This window comes from Botrytis sinoallii, assembly GCF_014898435.1.
Source record: "Botrytis sinoallii strain Bc 23 chromosome Unknown BSIN_002, whole genome shotgun sequence".
NCBI lineage: Eukaryota > Fungi > Ascomycota > Leotiomycetes > Helotiales > Sclerotiniaceae > Botrytis > Botrytis sinoallii.
Window position 1 is genome coordinate 2,135,231 of NW_024066029.1, and position 16,755 is coordinate 2,151,985.

The 16,755-nt window shown below is 27.3% G+C and overlaps 1 protein-coding gene across 1 annotated transcript; it reads left to right on the forward strand.

Annotated features, from left to right (window-relative positions):
- Positions 1-15,608: 15,608 nt before the first annotated feature.
- Positions 15,609-16,367, forward strand: EAF02_001655 (uncharacterized protein; the record flags this gene model as incomplete). Its single annotated transcript, XM_038897703.1, has 4 exons — positions 15,609-15,733; positions 15,781-15,935; positions 15,989-16,112; positions 16,166-16,367. The coding sequence occupies 4 exons, from the start codon at positions 15,609-15,611 to the stop codon at positions 16,365-16,367; spliced, it is 606 nt and encodes a 201-aa protein (XP_038762678.1).
- Positions 16,368-16,755: the final 388 nt, after the last annotated feature.

Consider the following 16,755-nt stretch of genomic DNA (forward strand, 5'->3'; position numbering starts at 1 on the left):
GATAATGAATAAGAAGATTAAATTCAAGCTTTTAATTTATTGTTTTGCAAAAAAGCTAAATCTAATAATATATTTAATACTATTAGAAATTAATATATTATATTTTATATAAAGAATATTCATATAAAGGATACTCTTTATAACAGATATCCCGATATTTTCATTCCTTATTCTTATAAAAAACCTAAGTCAATTCTTAAAAATTCACTTCAATCTCTATTTCATAATTTTATATCTTAATTTCAATCAATTCGAATTCTTTCAAGTTCTTTTATAATATACAAATATAAGGAATATATTTCAAAATTTATATTCTATTTAATCTTAATAAAGAAATTCATTAAGTCTTTTAAGTCTTTATTCAATATTGTAGTAAGAACAGAAGAAATTCCTATTGATTATAAAAGCTTGTTTTATACTTTTAAGTTGGAAATCTCTGGAATTGATATATTGATTCTTTATCAAATCTCATTTAATATATTTAAAAACCTATGATATTTTATAATTCAAGAGAATATTATTCAAAAGAAAAAGAAGGATATATAATCTATTATTGAGACTACAAATAAATCTATTTTGTATATTATAATACAATCTAAATCTGATAATAATTTAACTAAAATCTATTATATTTGTATTACAAATATTATTTTGAATCAGAATTAAATAAAACAATATTTCCTATATTTACCAGATAATACAAACTATACATTAGAATTCCAAATTATATAAATCAATCTTATCAAGCCTATAAATCTACAAATAACTAAAATCCCGATCTCATCTATCATTATTAAGACCTCCGATCAGGACAAAGCTTTTCGAATTCAGGGAATCGTTTCAATCCCAGAAAAGGGATATATTATTGAAATCATTTTAAGCAGATCTCACTATATTATTAATTAAGGATTTAATAATAATATAATCTCCCTAATACTTATTAATCATTTAGATTTACTACAATACTAGATTGTCTTGAAAAACACTATTTTTATAAAAACAGTCAATAACGGGAATACTGGACTAAGATAATATACTACTTTTAGCTTTACGATTAAAGATATTCAATATATTATATATACTTTTATTCAACCTAATAATAAGAATCACCTTAATAAGAATAAAAAAAACCTATTTCTCGATTTATTATAGCTTTATATCATTAAAGACTATATTAACATTTTCAATTATATTATTTCTATTAGTAATAAGGATCTTTCGGAATCTTATATTTTTATTCAAACTTTACAACTAATACAATCACTTTTTTATTAATTAGTTTTTTATTTAGCAAACTCTAAATATTAAATTGCTAAACAAAAAGCTGAGATTTCTATAAAGAGTGAATTATTGAAATTAAGCTATTTCGATGTAGATATAGTATATTCTAAAAGAAAGGTTTCCTTATCTGACTATAACAATACCAAAACTATTAAAGAAATTTCTAAAACTGAATTTAATTTTATAGAATCTCTAACTTCATTTAGTTTTTTAAACTTTTAAGTTTCAAGTATAACTTTAAATTATAGAAAAAGATTATTTTCCGATTACCTAAATTTTTTTTATATATAAAAGTTAGAATACTATATTTTTTAAAGAATATTATATAGATGTACAAATTCGATATTCCTATTGATATATTTAAATCTATAAATTTTTTATATAAATCTTTTATTTCCTAATTCAAATTGAAATCTCTTCCCAAAAATCAATTTCTTATATTTTCCTCTCAAATTGAATCAAAATACCCTATTCCATTTAATTATATATATTCTACTAAAAGATAACCTATTCCTTGATTATTGTTTATAGATTCAATTGAATTGATATAAGAATAGTTTAATATTAGTAATATACATATTAGCCTTTAGCTATAAAAAAGCTACAATAATACATTAAGCGTTTTTTATATATTTACAGAAATTTGAATATAACCGAATTAAGATATATTCCCCCAACTACTCTTTTTACCCATCAAGTATATTTAAAGAAAAATACATTTCTATACAATATAAATTTCGACCCTCAATATAATCCTCAATAAATATATTAATTAAATAAGATCATTTAAAATGACTATAGATATTTTATATACAAATATATTATAATAACTAATAGCAAGTTATCCAACTAATTTATAATACCTTTTGTTATTGAGAAATCCAATATTATATATTCTATATTATCTCCTTATGAATTTGATTTGGAATAATAAGTCATTTTCGATTATTCACAAATGAAAAAAGAAATATCTAATAGTTATTATATACTAGCTCAAGAAGTTCATGAATATTTATTTTATCCCAATTACACGATTTTTTATACAATTTGATCTTAAATATATATATTAAGCAATACCTCTCCATTCTATAAATAAATATATTTTCGCCTTCTCTATAGAAGATTCCGCTCAAATACAATCTACTCGTATTCTACAAGATACTCAAACTATATGTTTTTCAATATTCAAGCTTTTATATACTATTTATAATTATATTCCCCATCTTTCAGAAAAACATTATTATTTAAAAAATGGTATTCTTTATATTAGCAAATATCCTTTTATTCTTGAATCTAATTTTTTAGATGGTTTAGCTTTAATTAAATTCTATATAAACAATATATTTTCTGAATATAAAATAGCCGAAGATATTTACAATACCCTTATAAACTACCTTCTCTTAAAACTAGCTTTTGTTTAATTATATCTTTCTTTTAAGAAACTATATATATTTGTAAATAAAATAAAAGCTTTAAGTATACTCTATTAAACGGGTGATATAATAATTATCAAATCAACTCGAGCTATTAAGATTAAGGACTTTTTTATTTTAAGGAATTTTATTAAAGTTTGTAGTTTTTTAATTATTATTCAAATAACCCATTAGAGTATTAAGAATTTTATTGAGATATTTCACCCTTTCTTCTATCTTACTAGTAATATTAGGGATACGATGACTCTCACCTGTATATGGTATATCCTACGAACCTTTGATCATGCGATCGGAGAGCTAAATAGAGTCAGCTAAAGCTGGGTGATGGTTATATACTAATCAAAGGCCATACTGAGAGTGAAGATATATATAGCTAATCACTAAAGGGTAATCATAAAGATACTCGGAATAAAGGATTATTAATAAAACGGAAATGAAAATTATTTGATAATAAAAAAAAGATAAGAGTAGGATTGATACAAAACCATATCTTTATAAATCTGTATGGGGAATAGAACTAGAGTATATCGTAATAGAGTATCTGTAAAGCGGAACTAGTTCTTGAAATAGCAAATAATAAAACTTTTATAATATAGCTAAATCTGACTGAAGCCTGTATTGGGAGTAGAGCCGATATTCTTAACTTGATAAACAAAAATCAACAGAATATCTCTAAGATACTAGCATACAAAGTTTTCATAATCTAATAATATATATAATTTGTGGGTATATCGAATCGGATATTTACAAATAGTAAGAAAAATAATAGGAAGTATATAAAGGCTAGAATAGTATTTACTAGGGTTGGTAGAAGTATATATAGAATAAAAGAAGGAATGTTTTTAGTATCTTACCTTTGAGTGTATAGAAACGGTATGGTGGCGAAGGAGCTTCAATATAGGAAGAATACTTTTAGCAAGCTATACTCGATAATGCTCGATCAGTATTACAGCGGTAAAGGATCTCAGGTAAAGGCTAATCCTACAATATACATATATAACATATTTCTAATACTTTACTTTTGATTATAAACTATACATTAGGGGAATGGATTTTATAAGTAGAGCTTTAATTAGTGAGTTGAAAATACTATAGAAGGACTGCCTGACTAAAGATCTGAAATAACAAGCTTGTAAGATATAGTCGGTCTTATTATACAAAAGAGATCCGATAAGATAATACAAAATAGTTATTAATTGTAAAGCATAATATATAATGATAACAATAGCAATACTATCTATATAGCTCGAGAGGATGGATATATATATCAATCTATAATCGGATATTATAAGGCAGAGAATATAATAGAGATATCAGATAGACTTAAGAAGCAAATAGGAATGAAGGTATAAAGAAATGGTTTTGGTTCTGGCCAAAACTTCCGAAGATAATTATATAATAAATAGTTTAATATAATTAAAAGATTCTATAGAAGTTTAGTACTAGTGGCTTTATTATAAATAAGCCAGAAAAGCATTTGTAGGTATAGCGAACCTACTTTGTGTTATAATATATTCTAGAAAATAATTATAATATAATTCATTTCTGCCCGCTTTATCACTAAGGGATAAGAGCCATCTATTTCTCCGGTAATAAGGAAAGCTAATTGCAGCCAGTCAGAACAAAGGTCCAGATAATCAGTTAGTACCTTCCCCGAATCAAGGAGATGACTTTAGCAGGGCTTTACTATATATCAGGGTATCGAACGGATCCTACTAAAAACCTTATGAAAAAGATAGTAATAGAATAGTTTTAGAAATAATAAAACAAGTGTATATATAATCAGATCATTATATTCTCTAATAAATCGAAACAGACTGATAAGGATAATAGGCAAATAGGATATAGATATATTATATATAAAGGACAAATGATAGTATATAAAGGAAATGATAAATTATATTATAATTCTCATATATTTAATGTGGAAGTAATTGGGGTATACCGAGACTTTCAAATAATAATCAGAAATATCACCAGCATAAAACAAATGGAAATCTATATATATATCGATAGTATATCAATGATATGAGAAATGAGAGGTATAGCCTTTATTATATTGCAATAGGCTTTTCTCAAATACTATAAACTAATATAAACATACTCGATCCAGATTAAATGATTGCTAGACCATATAAAGATCAAAGGGAATGAGCATACAAATATATTCACTAATAAAGAAATAAGAAAATCAGCCTCAGAGTATACAAATCGATTTATAGTAAGCGATATCCGCTTTATAATAAAAACTATTATGGAATTAATAATACAAATATAGTGAATCAAATAGATATTAACACTTTCCAAATAATACCAGAAATGGGATTCAAAGAGTACAAATAAATATCCTAAGGAATTAGAATTCTTACAAGTAACTCTTTATTATATACTAGCGATTCGCTTAGTATATAACGATTTCGAAAACTATTATCAATGATTTAAATATAAGGAAGTAACAATTCACTACTTATACAGAACATTCAAATCTCTTAAGTATATTATACATTACCACAAAATCCTCGCAACCTATAAAACCTGGCCTTCAGATATCAAACCCAAATACCCACTCTGTAATCAAACAGTTTAAGAACGATTACTGAAACAACTAATATATATATTAACCAAATTCACTAAATTTATTGTTATAATAAATTTCTATAAAAATATATACCCTAAAACACTATCAAAAGAATAAAAAGAAAAAAAAAAAGAGATTGATTGATTTAAGCGAATATAAGCAGAGAATAGAAGGGGATAGATCTAGAAAAACTATATGAAAGAAAATTGAAGCATATAGCATATTATACTGTAATAGAATATATACAAAAGCTATTCTTATAGAATAAAGCAGCTTTCAAATAAATATTATATAAAAGATCGGAAAGCATATACAAAGATATTCAAAAAATCGGAGACAAAAGTGCAAGTGCACTAGCCATCGCTTGGAAGGCTATTGAGGGTATTGAGACCCTATCTCTAGGAAAAGGGGATTATATAAACTAGAAGATCATCCCGCAGTTAGCCCAACCGTAATGCCCCCTGGGAGGCTCGCCTATACGGCCCGGTTGAAAATTACTAATAATAATAATAATAATAATAATAATACTAGTAATATCAAATAGCAATAGAAATCATATAAGCAACTTACCTTTGAGTTTTCTATAAGCTAAGTATTCTGAAGTAGTTGAATTATATAGTATCGACTACTCCCTTCCTATTGAGATATATACAGATTCTAGTGCTTTTGTATTAAATTGCTATATTGTATAGAAACAATATTCTTTAGGAGTTATCTTAGGATCTTTGGTTATATACTCTATTTTATATAATTCCTTTTTTTTTATTAAAACTCAAAGAAACTATAATATTTATAAACATAAGCTTTTAGTAATTATTGAATTTGTATATAAATATTATTATTATTTCCATTATTTAAAATCTTATAAGATTTTCATTAATTATATATTATTAATTAGATTCTTATCCCCTAAAATCAAAACTTATAAAATCTATACCTATTAGGCTATAAAGCTATTTATTCTGAATATTATTATTGAATATATTGAGGGATCTCACAACAAGATTGTAGATACTCTTTCCCATATTATTTTCCCCAATCCGAATTACAAGTTGGATTTACTTTTAGACTTTCTTAACTTATTCCAAAAAAATAATAAAAATTCTAAATAGATTTGGAAAAATGGAATTGATAATTACAAAGAATTTTTTCGTTTATATAAAACTAAACAACTTTAAGCTATTATAGATTATAATATACTATAATCTTTCGAAAATAATCTGGATATTATAATATTAGATTAATTTATAATTATTATTAACAATATTTCTTTTAAATCAATTTCAAATAAATATAAGAATAATTTCTAATATTATAATTGTTGGTTCAATAATGAGATCAGGAATACGGGAGACGTGGTTCCCACTATCATTAGTAGGCCCCTAAATGTCTGTATTGTATTCTGTCTAAAGAGCTAGCTAATGAGGGGAAATAGTAGGCCTTATATAGGCACTACTGAAAGAACTAGTCTCCTTCGCATTCGCCTAAATACTTTTAATACAGTAGCCATTATATTGAAGTCATTCTTTTAAAGTGAATTCCCTTGTTCACACACTCGGAATTCTCTTTTATAACTTTAAATACAATGGTTGAAAAGAAATTCGTAAAATCATAAAATCCTCCATCTGCTAATTAAAGTCCCTGATCTTTTATTAGCAGAATCAATCCCTTCCTTTAATTCCGTTTTATCTATTTTATTACCTTGATATTGATCTTATTTGTATTGATTAGATCAGTAAGAGCTTAATATGGCTTTCCTTTTGTTATTACATCAGTCAAATTAATCGGATTATCAATCCAAATCACTTTAATGATCTCCCTCCACTTATAGGATTAACATAATGCCATAATATCGATTATTAATCTTTTTTTACTAGTTATTCTCAGTTTTGTAAGTAGGTTGTATAATGATTTGGAATTAGTACACAAAACTAATGAAATCTCCTTGTTGAGAATAGCGTTAACTGTAAAAGTGATTGCTATACCGATATTGAATCCCTGAACTAATCCATATAGCTTGGATACCAAAACATTATGTGTGACTCTCTTGTATTTAATGGATAACTAATGAATAATATTAGCATTATTATATTTATCCATCATAACGATCACATAGCCTATTTGGAACGAATAATCCTTATTGTTTGTAAAAGAGGCATTAGCAAAAACAACAATCTTAAGTGAATCTAAATCAAGTAGCACATATTTGAATCCTCTAGCAGAGTTTTCTTTTTGCTATTTGATATGCTTATTTAACGCCACAATATCATTCTTGCCAGATTGGGTCATCTGTACTACCATGGACAGATCGAAAGATGTCTTGGGTTGATATATAATTGCAATATATACTCCGCAGACTCATTATACAATATACTGTTCACATATAGAAGTATGCTTTTGAATCTTGTTACACATACCATGCATATTCATGGATCTTGTAGATACGAGCTGTAGATTGCCGTATTACCTCTCCTAATCAAAATGAATATTATCATTCTTGAGTGTAAAAGTGACACCATTAAACTTTAATGGATGATTGTAAATGAGTTCCTCGCGATCCTTAGCCATAAAGCCAGCTTGCTTGAGTTGCTTATCCTCAGTTTGTATAAACGTATTATCCCCAATAATGAGTATATTATCTGTCTGAAGCTCTACAATACTGAATTCAGTCCCCTTATTATTAGTATGCAAAAGACAAGGGTTATATATAAATTGCTGCATTTTAAGCTTCTCATAATGATGAGTATGATATATCCGAAACCAATGGTTTCCTGCCTCAGGAATACTATATAATAACTTAACAACAAGTAAAATCATACCGGTTGATAGATTCATTTCTTCCGGAGCATGGGTATAAAAAGTGCAATACAAGTTCGAAGTGGATTGAGTATATATCTGAGTGATATTTCGAATATATATTTCTGTGTTTGTTTTTCGAGTACTTGTAGCTAATAAAACTAAAATACATTGATACGATTGTTGAATTGTTGGGGATTGTGTTAATACAAATGTTTTATTAGTATTATTATATACTTGAATAACTAGTCTCGACTTGCGGAATTCAGTATTCGTTCTTTTGTTTTTGATCTCATTAACAAATCGCGATTTAAAAATACGTGTACTAAAAGGAATATCCGAAAGTAATATAACCTCGAATATACTCTTAGTTGTTAATTCATTAATCTCTTTCTTCTTGGATTCCTTATATATAATAAGATCCTTGGGATCAGCAACAAAACATTCGGGATAGTAATCTTGTATATGAACTTGAATCTGAGATATGATCATTTGTGGGAAAGATATTGGTATAGGCATCTGGTTATTCTTGGATAAATCCAAGAGAGGTTCCTCTGAATTCGTTGTATGCATGATTACTATTCCTAAAGAAGGTAATATAACTTTGCTGGAATTTGATAAAGTTATCTCAAGATCAATATTATAATTAATTTCTTCAATCTCCTTAATATGTTCAGCTTCTAAATGCTTATAATACGGCTTTATCGATGTAGATCTAAATCTTATAGGTTTATAAAATAGATCAAGAGTATATGTCTCCCCTTTTATACTAATGAGTAAAAAAGGTTCTTTCCATTTATCAATAGTTGTTTTATTGTTCTCTTTCCAAACCAAAACCTTGCTGTTTGATAGCAAGTTATAAAGTACAGTTGTAGAGAGTCCATTGCGTATATTTAAGACCTTTTGTATTTATATAGAATTATATAATCTATAAACCTCTATTATAGCTTTAGAGATTGTAGTAGTATATTGTTGAATAGTAGGTATTGGAGGGCTGATATCAATTATGCGGAGAAAAGTATCAAAAACGAGTAAAGTAGGCACTAAACCATCAGGTCTGGCAGTATCATTGATTGCCTTTATAGTTATTTGGAGTATAGCTGTTTTGCGAATACTGAGTTTATGAATTTCTTTGTAAATAATCTTGTAAGATTTTTGTAATAATGTATGAAATCTCTTAATAATATTGATCGAATGATGTGCTTCCATAGGGACTGTTTTTGTCTGAATGGACATTAACATAGCATGTTGTTGAAACTCTCTTTCAACGAAATTGGTATCAGTATTATAAGTGATATACTCCGGTGAACCAATATATATATCGATCTAGTACTCATGGAGTTTATTCTATATATGCTTTGTAGATATATTGCTTAGCTATCGAGCGGCTTGAAAACATATGGCTTTATTAATAATATATAGGATCGGATTATTGTTGATATAAAGTATATTAACAAATATAATATAATTAAACTCAAAATCCTTATCGGATAAAGAGAATTTGAATTTGCCAAGCGACTTGCTATAAACTTAACAATAATAACAAAACTTGGTAAACTATTTAATCACTTCAAAGTCTTTATTATACTCGAAGTATTTAAGCATTTTATAAAACTTACATGTAAATAGATAATTAAATTAATAATGAATTCTTTATAACTCGATTTTGATAAGATAATAATCATTATTATCAATAGAATAATTAATCAGTCCCTCGATATTAATATTCTATAGCAAAAATGCATGGTTGAATTATTGATATATAGAATAAACACCTTTAGATATAATAGCAATATTATTAAGGTTGTTATACTTGAATCTAAGTCTATCCATATCGGTTAAAGAAAGCAAGAATAGAAGATTGGCTTTTATTATGTTCCATTTTACTTCTCTAAATAGAAGCTTGATATAAAACGAATTAATGAAAGTCGTTGCTTCAATACCATATTGGATTATTACTTGTTCAGCAGTAGTTTTATTATACTCAATATCCTCGATCTTTTTTTATGCCAAATACTGATTGTATTCGATAGATAATCTTTTAGTCATATCTGTATCGATTATAATACCGAAAAACATATCAGTATTATATTGCTCGTTGCTTGTAGTAAATGCCTCAACTGTTAATTTATAAACGCTTACAATGTTATTGAGATTAATTACTACTGAAGAATTATTACAAGTATCTATTGAAATAAAGAATGTTCTAGAGATCTCTTTAGAATTGCTTGTATTAATAAGATATTGATTAATAAAATAATTATCATTATTATTATTATTACTATCTCGATTATTTTCTTATTCGATATCAGTAATGAACTGATCATATTGTTTTGTAAAGCTCTTGTTGTTGAGATTGCTATATTTGGTATAGTAATTCATCTTAAGTTGGTCTTTCTCTTTTTATATATACTTATAGTATTTATAGTCTTTCTTCTTACAATTAGGGAAGTAATAATCGTCCTTACCCTTATTAGCTAATACAGAGAAGGATTATCGACCAATATATTTATTATAAGGTTTTCGAAAGGAAGAATTCAAAGATGCACTATTATAGAAACATTGATCTGTAAGGAATATCTCAGGTGGAGGGTATGGTTTCGGAAATGCTTTTCGATAAGAGTCGATAGTTTGTTTAATCTGGTTAATAAGTTTTGTAACAATTAGATAAGGGTTGTATATTGTAGAATAGCACTCCGGAATACTATTACATGCAGATAAAATCTTAATATAATACAATTGAGGATTGTGTATTATCCTAAGAATAATATACTAAAGGAAATATAAATCTATAATCATTATATTAAATATTTCCTAAGGCTTTATAGATAGGTTTTTCTCGATATAATCCTTAAAAGTAATATTATTTTACTTGAGAAATATATTCCGTTAATATTCAGATCCTTCGAAATTGTTGATTATTATGTTGTATAAGCTTTGATACGAATCAGAAAGACTACTAAGATTTGCTTGATAGTAGTCTCTAGCTGTATTTGTGAGTATAATCGGAAAGGCTGTTATAGTTATCTTCACTGATACAAATACTTTATGATAATGCTTCCCGAATATAAAGATCTTTAGATTAAAGGAATTATCGATATTCTTATATTTATTGTTATCCCTATAGATTTTCGAAAGATTAATAAAACAATGGCTCTAATTGCATTGATCATTATTCTTGCAATTAAAACAATCAGAATAATCCCTATCCCTATTATCTCTATCGCCACCTCTACCACCATTACCACCGCTTCTACTATTATTGCCACCTCAACCACCGCCCCAATTATTATTATTATCCGGATTATCACTATTATTAGATGATCCTATAGAAACATCAACCAATGGAATTCTAGAGCCTAATTCTAGTATTAGTAAAAATGTATATGAGATTTGTATATCCCCAAATTGGAATAGAGCTAGTCCTCCATGTATATTAAAAGGAATAATCGAATCACTTATAATTTTGCTGGGTTTTGATAAAGTTAGATAATTAGCTGGAATATTATTTTGAGATTCGATAAAAGGTTCGATTTATAGTCTCGAATCGAGTCCGATAGAAAGATAGGCCCATTTTGTAGATACAAATGGTTATACCTCATTAATCTGATATTCCAGAAGCTGATTCGCAGTCTAATTGTAATATTCTTTGTAAAGAAATGCTTCTATTAAAGCATCATCGAGATTTGCATTTATATTGATATAAACTCTATAATATTACAAGATCTTGTAAAAGTCATATAATATTAACTTATCAATATTTCTGAGTAGGGCTTATTGAATGAGTTCGAAATCGAATGTGATTGTATTTTGAAGAAATGTGTTGGTGATTCTTGTATTTGAGTATATAGCTATTCGAAAAAGAAAGTATTCATCAATCTAATGTTCTGTCCCCATCTTGAATGTATATCCTTTATAGAACTATCTAGCTTTATTGAGATCTTTTGAAAAGGAATAATTCTAAAATTCTCCTTTGAACTTCAAATCCTTAGCAGTTTCCTGAGTTTTTTTTTTTTCAGTTACTGTTTTATTAGGAATATAGAGATTGAAAGAAGTAGAAGGATAAGGAGAAGCATTGATTATATCTTTATAAAAGAAATCTTGAACTTTTGTTGCAAAGGATTGGTGTTGTTAGTTATCATATTGATAAATCCTTTTATACCAGTGGATTGATCGGATGGAATAGGTTTTTTGTTAGTATCGGGTTTTTTGTTAGTTTGCTTAGAGCTAGTACTAACACTTCCCTGGGATGTTATAGTACTGATAATGGGAAATAAAAAAAGTAAAAGTGAGAAGGTATTTTGAATAAATAAGTTAAGTAATTTGTGATATCATTAATTAGTATTGGTTCAATAATGAGATCAGGAATACGGGAGATGTGGTTCCCATTATTATTAATAGGCCCCTAAATGTCTGTATTGTATTCTGTCTAAAGAGCTAGCTAATGAGGGGAAGTAGTAGGCCTTATATAGGCATTATTGAAAGAGCTAATCTCCTTTACATTTGCCTAAATATCTTTGATACAGTAGCCATTATATTGAAGTCATTCTTTTGAAGTGAATTCCCTTGTTCACACAATAATATATTCAATTATATTTCTATTAATATATTTCTCAATAGAATTTCTACTCTTGAAAAGATATCTTTTTTTATACTATACTAAGGATTTTTTCTTATTCAAAGATAAACTTTTTTATATAGTCTATAAAGTTAATAAGTATTACATACAAAAATATAAGATATCTAATATTTTATTATATATATATAATCAAAAAGAATACTTTACTATAGAATTGATTATTAAAAAGTTTAGAAACCATTATTAACCTTATCTAATTTCAAATATCAAATAATACATTTTAGATTATTTAAAATATATTAAATATAATATTCAATAGTATATCTCTCACTTAATATCTTTTAAAATTGATTATCCACTTATTCTTATCAGATTTGATTTTATAGAATTACTTTTATCTATATTAATCAATAAAGCTTAAATTCTAAATATAACTTAGCCTGTAGTATAGAAACTAATAAATATAAGACTTATTATTGAAAATATAGATTATAATAATAATATATTCGATAAAGAAGGATATCTCAATTTCACTTATATTTTATTAATTATTGATTATTTCTTTTATTATATTTAGATATTCCTAATAGTTAGTATTATAAGAACAAAGACTATTAAATATCTAGACTGGTTTTTTAATGCAATTGGAATCCTTATTAGAGGAATACACGATTTTGATATACATTTTGAAAACAAGACTTTACACAGTTTTTCTAAAAAATCCGGTATGTTTTTCATTTTTATTATTATCGAAATAAAAAAGTTATCCGGAATAATCAAAAAAGGAAACGATCTATTTCAAAGAATACTTAAAAAGATCGAATCTAATATTATTGATTAGCCATTTGAGATTCAAATTAGCATTAACTCTCTCAATATACAAAAAGTATTATATTTAGATCATTCCCCTTATAAGATTATATTTGGCTTTCAATTAGTTAGCCCTTTAAAAATCGAATATCCTTTTTATAAATAAAAGGAAATATAGAGTTACCTTTTTATTATTAAGAATATTAATAAGGAGTTTCCTTTTAAGATATACTATACTAAAGTTTTCGAATTTATATACAACCAGGAGCTAATTAAATAAGAAGCTTTGGAATAATCTGACTGAAAAAAAGCTATTAATAAGAAAAAACATAATATAGATATATAAAATAATTTTATATATCAATCAGGAAATATAATAATACTATATAACAACACCTCAGTTAAAAAGAAACTATACCCTTTCTACCATAATCCCTTTGTCATCATCAATTTTATAGAAGATTATTAGAAATTCTATAAATTGCAATAAATCAATAAAAAAGCTATTCGCAAATCATTTTATATTGACTATTTAAAGTTTTTCAAATTTCAAATCAGATATTTACACATACTATTCGAGAATGATATATTGGAATATCAGAATTTACAAGCTGGTACTTATAAGTCCACTCTTCCATTTAATTTACAAAAAGGAATTGATGTATAACAAATTATACTATTTGTCTTATAGGATTAATCTTTTCTCTTTTCCCTTTTTAAAAAAAAATAGAATCTATATTCTAACTTTGCCCAAAATAAGTAAAGTTATATTAAGATAATAAACTATAAATACTCTAATTATTAATTTAGCGAATTCTACTATCCATTTAATTTAAATATAATGGTAAGCTAGCATATAGATGGATTTTTATGGTGATTATTAATTGATTAATAAAATAAGAGGATTAAGTATACTATATGACTATTATAGTATATATAAAAGGAATATGGAAATAGAACTTATTTTAACTTAATTAAAGTATACATATAAGAGTGCATGTCTTATAGAATCAATCTAGAAAATAGGCTAAATGCATTAGGTGTATTATATAATCATCTTGATTAATATAGTCAACTAGATTATACATAGTTTTCAATATAATACGCACTAAACTTAATACTAAAACCTTACCTACAATACACATCTTTTCTGAAACTAATCAAAACTATTTCTTAATAAACTCAGGATTTTTATAAAGAGTTTTTTGAAAGTTATAAATACAATTAAAACATATCTTAATTCGATTCAATACTTTATGAATCGATACGCCTAAAGTTTTCCAATAGATTTTGCACTTTTCGATTCAAGAATATGATTTACTATATCTTTTATACTTTTAAGTTTAAACAGAAATCCTTTATTATCCATATCAATTATATATTGAATAATCGCTTTCTTTTTCAATTCTATAATCTTATAGATTTTGTATCGATATTTTGTATAAGAGATTAAACTATTCATTCTGTACTAAATTATTATATACAGAATATTATATAATTTAACAGCTTTTCAAATACTTAATTTTTTGTCTTTTTGAATAGTTTGAATAACCAGAATAATTTATATTTCTTTATTAATCATTTCCATAATAAATTGTTAATAAATTGCATATTAAAGTAAAGAGATAATAATTAAGGTGAAAGTGGCCCACATGATGATATGGCCCACATGATGATAAACCACGTTATCTAAAATAAGTGGGTATTATTATTCAATACTTTGACTAGTGCTTACATGCAACCCTTCAACATGTGCGTGACAAGAGCGTTACACACGCGTGTTACAAGCTCTAAAATACTCAAAAGTGATAATATTAAGAGTGCACTTATCTTATACTCTGTATAGTCTAGCTTCGGATTAAGATGCATCTTATTTTACATTAAAAAGATTTATTGATTAAATGTTATTCCCTAAATTCACTATCCATTCAAGATTTACCGGACTATCGTCTGCATCTAGAGCCTGAGGCTCGTGTACTTACTTCCAGTCATTTACTTCACTTTTCCTACCTCTCTCTCAACTCCAACAACGAATTTCACACCACTACATTTCAATTTACTTGAGTTCTTAACATTTTCAACCAATCCGATCGATTTACTATCTGCAGAGTTCAGTAGAAGAACGACAAATATGAGTGCCATCGTTACTCAGATTCAGAAGCTGGCCGCAAACGCGGACGAGGCTGCCCGCAAGAAGTTGATAGATACTTTGCAAACCCTCCAGTACAGCATCGAGACTCCTTATGATACACTTCAGTGATTCGCAGGATTAGTGAGTGTCACCCAATCAGTTAGTATTGCAGCCACGATGTAGTTTTACTAATTTTGAAGCACCTTCAAATCACCGCTGCTCGTATTGGTGTCGATCTAGGTATCTTTAATGCTATTCAGGAGAGCAAAGATCCAATCAGTGTCGAAGCGCTAGCTCTGAAGACAAATGCAGCTCCAGAACTCTTAGGTAAGAATATTAATTCCCAAAGACGCTCAAAATCTCATGCTTAACATCTCAAGGCCGTATCCTACGGTATATAGCCTCGGCTGGACAAATTAAGGAGACTAGCAAGGACCGCTTCAGCTCAAGCTCTACTACTTCTGTTCTAGCAGACAAGAACTATCAGGGTGGAATTCATCACTTGTAAGAGCTCCTCCTATCTTAAGAAACCATCATCCCTGACTCGCCTTGTCTAGCTTCGATACCGTGGGACCTGTTCTACAGCAGCTGCCTGATTTCCTCGCAGAGACGAAGTATCGAGACATAACTGACAATAGCAAGACGGCCGTACAGCCAGCTTTCAAAACTGATCTTCCGGGATTTATCTGGTTCCCAAATCAACCTCAGCGCTTTGGTTACTTCCAGCAAGTCATGACAGTCCGCGTGCTGGTGTTGTAACTTGGCTACCGGCTTTTCCCTTCAGATAGGAGCTAGTGTCGAAATTTGCCCTCAGAATAATAGTTCCCTTCAAAAATCGCTATTGTAATGAATGACATTTTTTGATTTTGAACTGAAAATCAAATGTTTTCAAAAAATAATCTAGATTTTAACGGGTTTAGTGTAACTTCAATGTCATCCAGCGCGTGACGAAGTAACTATGCTCATAAAATTATTAATGATCCATTACAGCAACTTACATTACAGCTAAGACGGCGCAGGCGGCACAGAAGATAGAAATAAGAGTTGTGGAGAAAGTTAGCAGTGGGGCTTTAGTACCCTGAAAATCTGAGGGAGATCTCTTTGGTGATATCACACAAGGTTAGCCTAGTATCAATCGCTTCGGTTA